Source organism: Lampetra planeri, chromosome 3 (assembly GCF_965212315.1).
Source record: "Lampetra planeri chromosome 3, kcLamPlan1.2.h2, whole genome shotgun sequence".
Classification (NCBI taxonomy): domain Eukaryota; kingdom Metazoa; phylum Chordata; class Hyperoartia; order Petromyzontiformes; family Petromyzontidae; genus Lampetra; species Lampetra planeri.
The window spans coordinates 10,772,204-10,784,788 of record NC_136109.1 but is presented as its reverse complement, the minus strand read 5'-3'; the positions used below and the strand labels follow the sequence as shown (position 1 = coordinate 10,784,788).

Sequence of the window (12,585 nt, the reverse complement as noted above, 5' to 3'; positions counted from 1 at the left end):
GATTATATGCATAAATTATGATAATCGCTGAGATAATCGCTCTCTTGCGAGCCCTGTCGCAACACCGCGTCGCACGCCGAGTTGCGAGACTGAACACGACTCAACCCAGACTGTTCTCAGACTGTCACTTTAACGACGTCTCGTCGTCCCATCTCTCCTTGAGGCACGACTGCCACACCTCTCTTGCGAGCCCCGTCGCAACACCGCGTCGCAAGCCGAGTTGCGAGACTGAGCACGACTCAACCCAGACTGACTGTTCGCTGTGTGCGCCCGTGCCTAACTCAAAACGTGACTCCCCTCTGCGCATTCCTTGCGAGCGGGCAACAAAACACAAACAGAGCGAGAAAAAGCAGACATACCCGCGTCCCCTCCTCGCGACCTTCCTAACCCTCCAAGTATTCATGGGTCATCTGTTTGTGCTGCGGGGAGACAAAGGCGGCCGTGTTTAACTCAAGCGTGAGCACCCTCTCGTCTCTCCGCGTCTCTTGCGAGAGAAAACAAACCATGTCAGCACAAACCCCCCCCCCGCCCCTTGTGACCTTTTTACTCCCTCTTTGCTTGTCAGGCCCTGCTGGAAGACAAAGGTGGCTGAGGAGATGTTTGTAATACATTTATGTGGTCCTGTGTGTTACATTTATTCTTGAATTATATTTTATGAGTTCCTTCGGTCTTAGTATCGTGGTAATCATTCGTCGATGTTTAATGAATATTCGTAATGATTCTCGTCACATTATTATTTTGGCTTCGCCAAGTTTAGTTCTCCAGAGATTGCTGTTTATTCTGAGTTATATTTTAATGTCCTGAGGTTAAGCGTAATTATGTTTCCACTTAAGCTTTCTGGAATTCGTACTCTTTATTTTTTATTTTTTTGGAAGGTCGTGTAGGTAGGAAACATATAATAATAGAAAAAAATATTATTGTTTGTTGGTTAATTATCTTTGTTAAGTTTCTACTTTTCGGTAAGGAAAACGTTAAGAAAACGCGAAGTTTCAACCGTTATTTATTCTGCCCTTATCTGTACATCTCCAGATGTCTTGGGAGGCTAGTCCATACATCTTTTGTCCATCTGGATGTCCATGACCTCTTTGTGACCGAACTCTCAACATTTTAACCGCCCTCCATGTTTCATGGATTCCTGGTGTTCTTGTGAGGAGAAGTGAGTTGTTTTCATTAATTAATTAAAAAAAAGGTATATATATAGATTAAAAAAAATTATTATATATATTTTTTTTTAATTGTTCTTAATTAAAAAAAAAGGCATAGACACAACACTTGCCAACTTGTTAGTAGGTTTTAATGCAATTTTAGTTTTGTTCAGCCACCGATAAAATAACCACCTGTGTTAAAGTTCATCGGGACAACGACGACAATGATGTTGATGACGGCAACCGTATAACGATGTTGACGATCGTTGTCAGTGTGACCAAACTATTCCACACTCATGGCTTAGAACTAACCGCCACCGCTCGGTACTGCACCGTTGCCTATCTCCAAAAAGGATGGTGTGTTTCTTCCAGCCTGATGAGAATATTGACATCAAAATTATATTTTTGCTGTCGCCATTGTACCATGAAGGAGAGCCACGGTGTGAACCGTCGCCTATTACGCATATATATCGGTTCCCTTTAAGGCAGTGCTGTTGAGCGACGAGAGTGTTGCTGATTACTTATCCACCACTGCCAACGCAGCATCACAAAATGCATATAATTATTATGCAGTTTGCTCAGTGTTGTTTGCCGACGCAGTCGGACTTTGGAGAAGTTGAGTGTTGTTGGTTCTTGCTAGACAGACTGCCCAAGATCCAGGTTCTTCCTCTTTTTTTTGTTCGTCGGACTCACGGGTAAATGCTCTGCTGCCGTCGTACATGCGCGCACATATGAGTGACGCGCGCATATCGGACGTGCAAAACTAAACTCTAAACGATTTTTATTGAGCTATGCAGCTATTTTTCAGAAGCGACCTGGCCACAAATGATAGCTGAACAAACATTGGTTTGTCATGTGGAAATCAATAGCAGCCAAATACTCTAAAACGCGTGACGTTGATTCTAAATGTGGAGGGGAAAATCGGAGGACCCGGTGTCAGGGTCGGGATAGAATCCGCGACCTCCTGTACACCAGGCAGGGCCGTTAACGTCTCGCCACCGCGGCGCCCATGCGTTATGAGCCGCATTCGTTGCCAGTGCTCTTCTGCGTACGCTTGCTTACATCTGCGTCTAATCGTATGTTGCGTATACACGTGCCCAAATGTCAGCGGCCTTCAAATGTATTTTCCGGAGGGCCACACAGGTAAAATGTGCCGGCGGGTCACTTGAAGTTACATGTCATGCGATGTGCTTAAAGTCCTTATTTCACGGGCACAGACGTTACGACATCTTGTGGTGTCCTAGACATAATATTTGTATGTGATACTTTATCTGTACCTCTTATGTCCGGGTCTTTCATCTCTTCTCTAGTTAAACTCGCAGTTAGTAATCTTTGTGATTTGTCTACAACTCCCTTATCTCTGCATCTTGTTTATCACACTTTCATCTCACTTATCTGGATATTTATAGCCATATTTCTCGGTGAACTTGAAATGCCTCTGCAGGCCACATCTGGCCCACGGATTGCCATTGAAGGACTGCTTTTTGCGTTTAGTTTGTTGTCCTTCACCACCCCGCAACTCCGATTAGCACAGTTGGCTACGTATTGTGTGAAAGAAGTTCAACATACATATGAAGTACCCTGCTGAGATACTGAACCTGTTGTGTATGGTCTCGCAGCGCCATTTGCCACTAAGTGTCAGCGATGTCGCCAGTGTTTCTGTGCCGGGCTAATTTCGCTCTGGATAGACGATAGATGGATAGATATGTAGTGGACATATTGACAATGCACGCACTTGCCTGAACATCCTTGCACGTACAGTGAAACCCTAGGAAACTTGAGCCCAGCGTGTATTTTTTTGTTATAATATTTGGGGGCTCTGAAAGGTACTGTACTCTGACTTTTGACAACGTGATACATGTTTTTTTTCATGTAAAAAAAGGGAAAGGTTTTTTTTCTAATTACAGCAGACTCTCGATTGTCCGTGCGAATGACGGGGAGGATGGCCGTGGATAATTAAAAATCATGGATGATCCAAAAATATTCCCATTTTCCGCGGATCTCTGTGCCAAAAACCACTAACGTAAGTTTAAATTACCGATCGATGCACATGCTCAGTGGTAACACTTTCCTGATTCTGCGCAGAAGACTCGGCCCACTAAGTGAATGACAGCAGAACCACGCCAATCAACATCAATCAAATTCAACCCACTGTTGTAAAGATATGGCAACTACTGTATTGTAGCGGCGATCACGTGAATTTCGGATTAACAGGAGCGCATATTTGTTCGGTTAAAGTACGTGACTTGTAATCGCCATTTACAAGAGTAACAATGCACAACTGTTTTTAGATAATTAATTTGGGCTTAAGGGAAAATACACGAGTTATTACTTTATGTCAAAATCTCAGGTGCGTGGTTATTCCACAAATTGGATAAACCGCACGCAAATATTCGAGAGTCTACTGGATATATATTTTAACTTAGTTTTTATTAACTGCATATGAAAAAGTGCTGCCAGGGTCATGTGACTGGGAGAAGCCCTGCCCCATTCTCATCCATTTCACACATCAGAATATGTATTTATACTGGAGGAATCCGATGAGCTTTCAAGCTCTTTTTGACAAACGGCAGAGGATGGCGATTGATGATGTCTCAGACTTTCAGCATCTCCTAGGGGGTGTGACAATGCAATGATTCATCGCGTAGTATCAATGCGACACGCATTGAATTTTGTGTGCAAGAAGCCAACTCTTTTGATTAATTTCCATTGCACGTAGTGGGTTCACGCGACCCCTCCAGCCACTAGAGGCCCTGATACCTTCCGCTGAAATTATATGAAAAAGGAATCGAATTGTGATGCTTCATAGAATGAAGGTGGTGGATAACAGGTGGGCGGGTTGATCCCAAATAGCACTCCCATTCCATGTGATGGGTTGGGTTGGTTGCTACAAAACATGAATCGGCAAATGAATACCAACACAGAAGTCGCAGAAATTTGAGGGAAAAGTACATTAAATATGTAATTAGCGACGTCTTTGGGAGGTGGCCTTCATCCAGCAGTGAATCAATAATCGCTGGCAATGAGGATACAATAATTCGTTACCACCCTGCGAACAAAACTTGTAATACTTGAGAACCTGATTTAATATTAAGTGACCCGCCGGGAATCCAACCTATGTGTTTTATAGGTACTGGTCCCATTGTTCAAACACACGAAAAGTTTAGTGCTCTTGAGCATCCCACCATCTTATATGGTGTACCTATGACCACTTAAAACTGGAACGGCCAATTCTAGAACTGGTACAAATGGGCTTGTGGCGGTCTTGACTTGCTAAGCGAGTTGTAACCGGGCCATGCTGCTCACTTACGCTGGGCCACTTGGTTGTCCTTAGCAAAGGGGGGCTGCTCACTTTTAGCCAGGCCACCCTCAAAATAGACGTAGAGTTTTCAGGGTTGCCTTGTAGTAGGTATTGTCCCTCGCTTTAGGGTCAGCTTCAAGGCCTTAGTTTTGTTTTTAAAACGTGGCAGAAAATTGTTAAAATATTTAGCTTATGGTTACCGTAAGCTAATCCAGGGGGGTCAGCAACCTGCAGCTCCTATGGACTGCTTTGTGACGTAATTTATGTACGTACTGTACGTATGTATTCGCATGCATTGCGGAGCTCTTAAAATCTTGAGTTTTTGTACCGAAGTCGAAAAAAAGTCTCGTTATTTTTGTTACCGACCCCTGAGCTAAATTCTAGAGTGCGTTAAACGTTGGTTTAAAAAAAAATGGTTTCCCATCCATTGTGAAAGGGAGGGAGAAGTGGGATGGGAGGTGAGGGTCTGAACTCATCGGGACAAACTCATGGGACAGGAAATTAATCGTTCAGTACCAAGAATCGCCCGGCGCGGCTTGATTCCGTTTTTTCTAATTCTATTTACCGTGGAAACGCAGCGTGCTGTAACACGCATGGAGCGAGTGAATGCTGTTGCGCGTTATAAGTTTGAAATTATTAGAGTGTTTACGCGTACTACTTTTGGCGATGGAACTTTAACTTTTGTATCGACATTTTTTGAAGGCTGAATGTGTGTACTGGTATGATATTTCCCAAGCACTTGTTGTCACTTGGTTAATTTATATAACAAAAACATTCTCTCTTTTTGCCTATAACATGCACTTGTGTTAAGCTTGGAATAAAAAGTGTTCATTTGAAAGTCCATTGTTGAGTGCGATTGAATGCACGGGCTTTGTTATACCGCTGCATTTTCTCCCATTGAACCCGGGCGCCTTTTTCTAGTGAAGCCTTTTTCGTGACTTCCCGCAAGCACTGATGAACCACCGTTTTCGGACAACGGAGAATGCAAGCCATTAGAGCTGTTGCAACAACGATGGTGTCCCTTTGTGCACGGTTGGGCTGGACAGCAGCTTTGCTCCCGTACTTTAAGATGGCCTGAGGGAGGGTACCACGTTTTCGAAGTAAGCTGGGTCAATGAGGGTCAAAGGCAGGGAACATTAAAGTACGGTAAGCAATGTTTTTGTACTGCCCTTTTCTGCCCGCCGCGTAACCCCGGAGCCACCTATATCAATCCACTGTGCATGGCGGTCGCCTATCCAAGAACCTTCCAGGATCAGATCTCACGAGAGATCTGAGTATATTCCAAACTCATTTAGTCAAAGGCACTTTATCTCTTTATTAACCCTTTCCCGTTCCGAGACGTCTGCAAGTTGCAGGCTGTGGTTGTCCTGTTCACGTCTGAATCTCGGAACGCGCAAGCGGCTCGGCGTGAATTTTATTTAGATGGGCGTAATAGTGCCGTTGTTTTTCAAGACATTGTTACTCACTGCAGAGAACCGTAGCGACATGACCGTACTCTGATAGCTGGTGCCCAACTGTGCCACATGGCCTTGTGGGAGCCTCGGTGCCAATAAAGTTATTTTAGTTTTTCGTGTACGTCATTGGAACGAAATCGCAAGAAAATCTGATGGTGTACGTCATCGGAATGGGAAAGGGTTAAACATGTTATGCAGCAGCGACACAGCGTATAAAGAAGCGCTGCAAATATTCTATCATTTTTACCTACCGCTATATTTTATCACGAACTTCACTGGCTTGCAGCTAAGTACAACAGCAATGATGAACGCACGCCATCAAGAAACTCTTGCAAGCAAATGAACAAATAGACCTTGAGACGCTTGTCTAAATTCTGCTGGAGTTTCTAGAGTACCGTGTTTTAGGAAGAGTTGCCATTGGAGATGCTGCTGGCCTTCCATCCAGGAATGTGAACTCTCCATCACTGTCTCAGGGCTGCTACTGATGATGAAGATGTGCGCAGCCCCATATTCCCTGGTGCAGAAGCACCCTGAACATTACCCGAGGAGAAAATGTAAACCTGAACTAAATTCGAGATGTCGGTTATTCGAATTTTTTCCGTGCCTGGCCTGCGCAACATGCTGGAGGAAAGCCACCCTTGATGCAGATTTCCGAACCTGTATTACCCTGACGATTGGAATTCTCGACGCTGCAACAACATGTAATTCTTACTCCAACCGTAAATCCATGCGGCTAAATTAATCTTTCACACTTTCTCCTGTAGGTGAAAGTGTGGAAGGCCGCTCAGGTCGCCTCCCCTCCTCTTCCTCCTCCTCCTGCTCCTCGTTCATCCAAAACACGTCGATGAATCGGGACTTAGGGACGCGGCGCTCGCAAGCGGCAGATGCCGTCGGTGGCGGCACCTGGTGGCCCCCCCAATCGGCGCGAGAGCACGGCATCCCTAATCCGGTGGCACCGCTGCTGCATCCACCACCACGACCGCCAACACCACCGCCGCCGGTGCCATCGGCGTCATCGCCACCGCTACCGCCACTACCTGGCACCTGGGACCCGCTAGGGGCGCAGCACGAGTGCGGCGTTTGCGGGCGCGCGTTTGCTCAGCACTCGTGCCTGCGCCGCCACCTGCGCACGCACGCCGGCGACCGCCCCCACCGCTGCGTGGCATGCGGCAAGACCTTCCTGCAGCACTACAACCTCAAGGTGCACTGGCGCACGCACACGGGCGAGAAGCCGCATGCGTGCGCCGTGTGCGGCCGGGCCTTTCGCCACAGCAATGGGCTCAAGCGGCACGAGCGAACACACCGGGAGGTGCAGGGGCGCATAGCGGCGTCATAGAGAGTCTGCGTGGCTTACTTGAGGAGTCCCCCCCCACCCCCACCCGCATGGAGTTTACTGAAGTCGCTGTGCCGCTTGTCTTGAAAAAAGGATGCTGTTTTTCCCCGAACTCGGGAAAAAACAACCGGACAAATGAATGGCTCTTCTCCGATGTGTTTTCACATCACTTGGCATGGCGCGCGCGATGTTTCGCTCCACGTTCCAAGAGCTCGCCAGCAAATGTAACGGCATGTTAAGGACGGAAAACAAGACTTTCGATGAAGTTTGGTGGCGTCACATGGATTCTGTTTGTACCTCCTACAAGGGCACGTGTGGGCAACGACCGGTGGCGATGTTTGCGATGGATCGCACTTCTCTGGTTACAATTAGGTGATTCTGTAACTCCTCCGCTTGTGGAGGAGGTAAGTGTATCTCCCGTGTGCAGTTCTAACGTGGCATTGTGTGCATTCCCGTGTTTTAGAGATGGGGAGGAAACTTAAAATCAGAAGGTCTCAAGTTCAAATCCTGGTCAGGGTGAGACTTGCCGCATCTATCGTCATCTTTTATTTCAGGCCTGATGAAATGAGTGTTGCTTTGTGGGACGATAGCAGTTTGGTGTCATGGTAGCGAGATATTAACTACCTCGCCTGGTATATAGGAGGCCGTGGGTTCGATTTCAATCCTGACGCCTGCTGTATATTTGGAGTTTGTTACTCCCTTTGTCGTGTGGAGTTTTTTTCCCGGGTCCTCCAGTTTTTCCCTTCACATTTAGAATCAACATCATGCGTTCAGAGTATTTGGCTGCTAGAAATTTCCAAATGATAAAGCCCACTTTCATTGAGCTATCATTTGTGATAGCCAGGTTGCTTATCAAAAAAGATTTTTCTAGCTAAATGGGGCCTTAACTGGTGTAATACATTTTTTTTAAATATATATTTAGTTTAACTTCAATGTCTGGCACCATTCTTGCTCATGGGCCATGTACCAGTCCGTACAGCAGGTCGTTTTGTGGCCAAAGGTAGCTGCGGCTGACTCGTCGATATGCATGTGTAGTATTACCATAAATCCATGATTAGCCCACTTTTTCGTGGGCTTATCGACGAAACACCGGTGAAGGGGGGTGCCCACTTGAGAACCTGGTGAAGTCCTCACTCAGCTCGGTCCCAGTTAGGGGAGTAGTGCCTTGAATGAGGAAGAAGGGAGGGATTGATTGAAGTGCCATCTGGCCCACAGAAATGCTACAGGGAAGTGAGTACCTGTCAGGTGAGCCGGTAGCGATGACCGCCATCGTATTTCGGATATATACATACACACACGCATATACTATAACAAGTAGAGAGCGTGTACATTATTTCTTTATTTTAACATTGGCTCGAGATGTATCAGTGAGAGGTGAGCAGCACGGCAGCCTATGTTGGAATGCAGAGACACTTTGATATTGGCCACCAGGCCGGTTCGTTCCCGAGCACTTCCGCACCTCCTGTGCCCGGTTTCTATCACAGAATCTGAATCTTTATTTTAGACTGGACGAATCCCGGATCTGCTCCGAAGCTGTTTTTTGCATAGATGTTCCAGCGGTCGCGTGGGAGGAATCCGGGGTCTGGAATCACCCCCCCCCCCCCCCCCGTGAAGGCTGCTACTGTGGGGGGAGATCTGAACCAAGCCGACGAGACCCATATGGTGAACTGAGCCGGTGGCGAAAACTGCGCAGGGGGAAAGCAGACGGCCATACCCCCCCCCCCACTTGTGTTCTCAATTGCCGATTGTGTACTGGAAGTCATGTTGAATTTGTGTTGTGTAATATATCTATCCGCTACTGTAAACGAATGTGCAGGTCAATGAGAGAGACAGAAAAAGAAAGCATGAGAGACCCGAGTATTGAGAGGTAGGTTCGTTGAGAGACAGGGCTATAGAGAGACAGGGCTATTGAGAGACATCTGTTCCAAATTGAGGGCAAACACATTTATTGTGATCATCTGTAAAATGCAACAGCACGTGTGTCACAGCAATTCTCAACCGAGTCGCCATTAACCACGTGACTGGTGTACAGGTCCGGTTACTCAATCACAGTTTCCCTTCAACCCAATTCCACTACTGATAAACCATCTTTGTCTTTAATCATAACCTATACACTTCGATATTCGAATATTACTTGAATCCTGAGCTGTATGTCTATCTATACCATTCACTTATATTGATAACTTACACCCATTATCTGTAGTGGATATGTACTGTACTTGTCACCATTGTACAACTTACTACTCTACATGTTATATTCTTAATAGCATTGCAAGTGGTCATATTCTGGGTGCATGGGCATGGTTATAGAATAAACAGTATTAGGGTTAGAGAATTACCAGTGTTAACTACAGTACATCATCCTTTACAGTGTACAGTGCAAACCCCCCTCCTATTGAATATATCACAAAATATCAATTCAAAGCCAAACTTAAATACTAGAACATTTATATAACTATCAAAAACAACATTTGGGGCCTATTCCTGTAAAATGCAACAGCACGTGTGTCAAAAATTCTCGACCGAGTCGCCATTAACCACGTGACTGGTGTTCAGGTCAGATTACTCAATAACCCTGCCAGCCACCTACAGGCCCGACTCAGTATTGCATGCTGGTGTACATACGTGCATTGATGTAGTGCACAGCACATAAGGACCTTCACAAACCCACACTTTACTCCATTGCTGCACGAGGAAATAATAAAAAAGAGTGGTCAATTCCTAATGTGCCACACGGCTATAAAGAGACTGGGCTATAGAGAGACAAGGTTACACGTTGCTCACCGCAGCTATTAAACACGCGGTCACCTATTGTGCGTGCACTGCAATCTGCGTGCTCTTGGTTGCACCGGAGGCTGCACATTTTTTAACGCTTTAAACGTCAAGTACAATAAAAAAAAAACTTTAAGAGGTTGCAAATGTTTAAGATCTTACAGAACGAACACCTGTCACTCCCCATGCTGCGCCCGTTGAGGTTATTTGACCGTACTTCACCAATGCTGTTGGCACGGGTTGGTGCATAGGTGGTACCCAGGTAATCGCTCGTAGATGTCAGTCGTGACTACGGGTTTAGAATGGCGAACGTACGAATCACTGCGCCACTGCTACACCCTTTTACTTCGACAGCCAATTGTGTGTATATAATTATTCAATTTAAAATAACATTTACTTTATGTTCTAACTCAAATCTTGAAGCCTTGTGTTAACTCTTGACTGTTGACATGAATGCACGATTTCGTTGTTTTTTTTAACAATATTTCATTGAGCACAGAATGAGAGTGCATTGTGAAGCAATACCGCTTTTGTATAAGTGGGCTGGGTGTAGATACTGTTAAGAAGTACAATACAAATTGTTGTGCTGCACTTTAACAGCAATGCATCTTACGCAGCAGAGCTTATATATCAACGATATGAACTGAAATCTGTTTATATTGCCTGAACGTGCAATATTTTCAATCGCTGTTCAGAAGCCTAAACCACGGAGATGACTTTCAATGTGAGAAGTGGGGGAGGTGTCACCCGCTGTTTCTTTGAACAGGGGCACCGCGGTGGCGAGATGTTAACCACCTCGCCTGGTATACAGGAGGTCGTGCGTTCGATCCCGACCCTGACGCCTGCTGTATACTTGGAGTTTGCACGTTTTTCCCGTGGTCGTGTGGAATTTTTTTCTCCGGGCCCTCCGGTTTTTCCCTCCACATATTCTCTCCGTGTTTAGAACCATGGATTTAGAGTATCCACATAATAAGCCACTTCGTTGAGCTATCATTTGTGGCCAGGTCGCTTCTGAAAAAGAGCTGCGTAGTTCAGTGGGCCTTTCCTGATAAAATATTAATCATTTTGAATGTATGTTGGACTTCTCTCGCACCGTACGTAACCAACCGTGCTCATCGGAGGTGCGGGGCAAGGACAACACACCAAACAAAAAACAGTCTCAAAGAAATTAGTTTTTAATCCAGATTTGCAAGTGCATATCTCCAGTGGCTTGCTAATATCGGAAAGAGCTACGTAGCTCGGTGGGCGTTACCTGGTAAAATATAAAATAGTTGAGTTTAAATGCCGGTCTCAAGGCTCTCTTTGATGAGGAGTCTGACACAGTGGAGGAATCATAATCATAATAATTATTTATACATGAGGCATCTGATGAGCCTATGAAGCTCTTTGTCACAGGAGGTCCAGTAGGGGCACGGGATCAGAATGTTACAACAACAAACAATACAAAAACACGATAGGAGTGCAAAGTATAGAAAGGTATACAAATCACAAAAATATATATATACAAATAAAACTAAACTATTTTATGTTACAAGGTGAAAAATAAGCTATTAACTTATTTTTCAAAAGCGACCTCACCACAATGATAACTCAACAGAGTGGCTTATCATGTGGACATTTATAGCAACCAAATAATCTAAATAAAATTGGACCTTTTTCCAGTATCAAAGTATGAAAAAATAAGAATAGGGTTTACCTTTTCTGGCAATAAAACAGGTGTTAAGATTTTGATTTAAAGCTTTCGTGACTGCAGGGATTCATATTCTTGGTTCTTTCGGTAAAGTCACATGACTTTACCGAAAGAACCAACAATATAGGTGTTAAGATGTTTAAACACCAAATAGAAACCTTTTGCAAGCATACGAGCTGGTGGGACTACTATCTCCTGGCCCCGTACCAACAACACCAAGCAATCCCAACTGGTTGGCGATTCAAGCACACAACCAGGCTTAAGCCCACTCCGCTTTCAAGCACCGATGAGATCTGCCACACTTTTAGAGTTAAATTGGCCTTAGGCCGAGCATCGTAAGGCACCGCTGGGTTTGAACCACTGCGGTAGGGGTAAAACGTTGACAAATTGATACTAGAAAAGTAACAATATCACATTTCACTGATGCACCCATTTCTCTGCTGTCCAGGCTTCAAATGTCCAATATAGCACCACTGAACTACTTTTTTTTTATATACGATTGGTAATTCTCCGATGCGATCACTGGATGGAATTGTCTGAAATTCTCGGCAAAGTTTTATTCTGGGTGCATCTTCGGCTTAGTTCCACCTCTAACGTGCGGTGGATTTGCAAGGATGATGTAATAGTTGATCCCGAGAGCGTGGGAGGGACTACGTGATCTGTTTTTAGCACGAATAAATTATTGTGCATTATGACTGAAGCTCGCTCACTGACCTTTCTGTCTGACTGTAATCACATTGCCGTGCTAAACCCTGTGGGAGCGATGTGCGCACTCTTTCGCCGAAGTTTGTGTTTCGGCTTTCTTTGTGTTTTGCGGATCTCTGCTTGCGTATCAAGTACGATGGTCGCGTTGCAGCCAAATACTCGGAACCCCATGTTTCTAAATGTGG

The 12,585-nt window shown here is 45.2% G+C and overlaps 2 protein-coding genes across 3 annotated transcripts in view; both read left to right on the top strand.

The window, feature by feature from the left end:
• The window catches only part of LOC144717277 (uncharacterized), a 40,522-nt gene that overhangs the window by 16,099 nt on the left and 11,838 nt on the right, over nt 1-12,585 (top strand). The window lies entirely within an intron of this gene.
• LOC144717328 (uncharacterized) lies at nt 44-12,395 on the top strand. Its single transcript, XM_078592811.1, has one exon. The coding sequence runs from the start codon at nt 6,745-6,747 to the stop codon at nt 7,234-7,236; it is 492 nt and encodes a 163-aa protein (XP_078448937.1). The 5' UTR covers nt 44-6,744; the 3' UTR covers nt 7,237-12,395.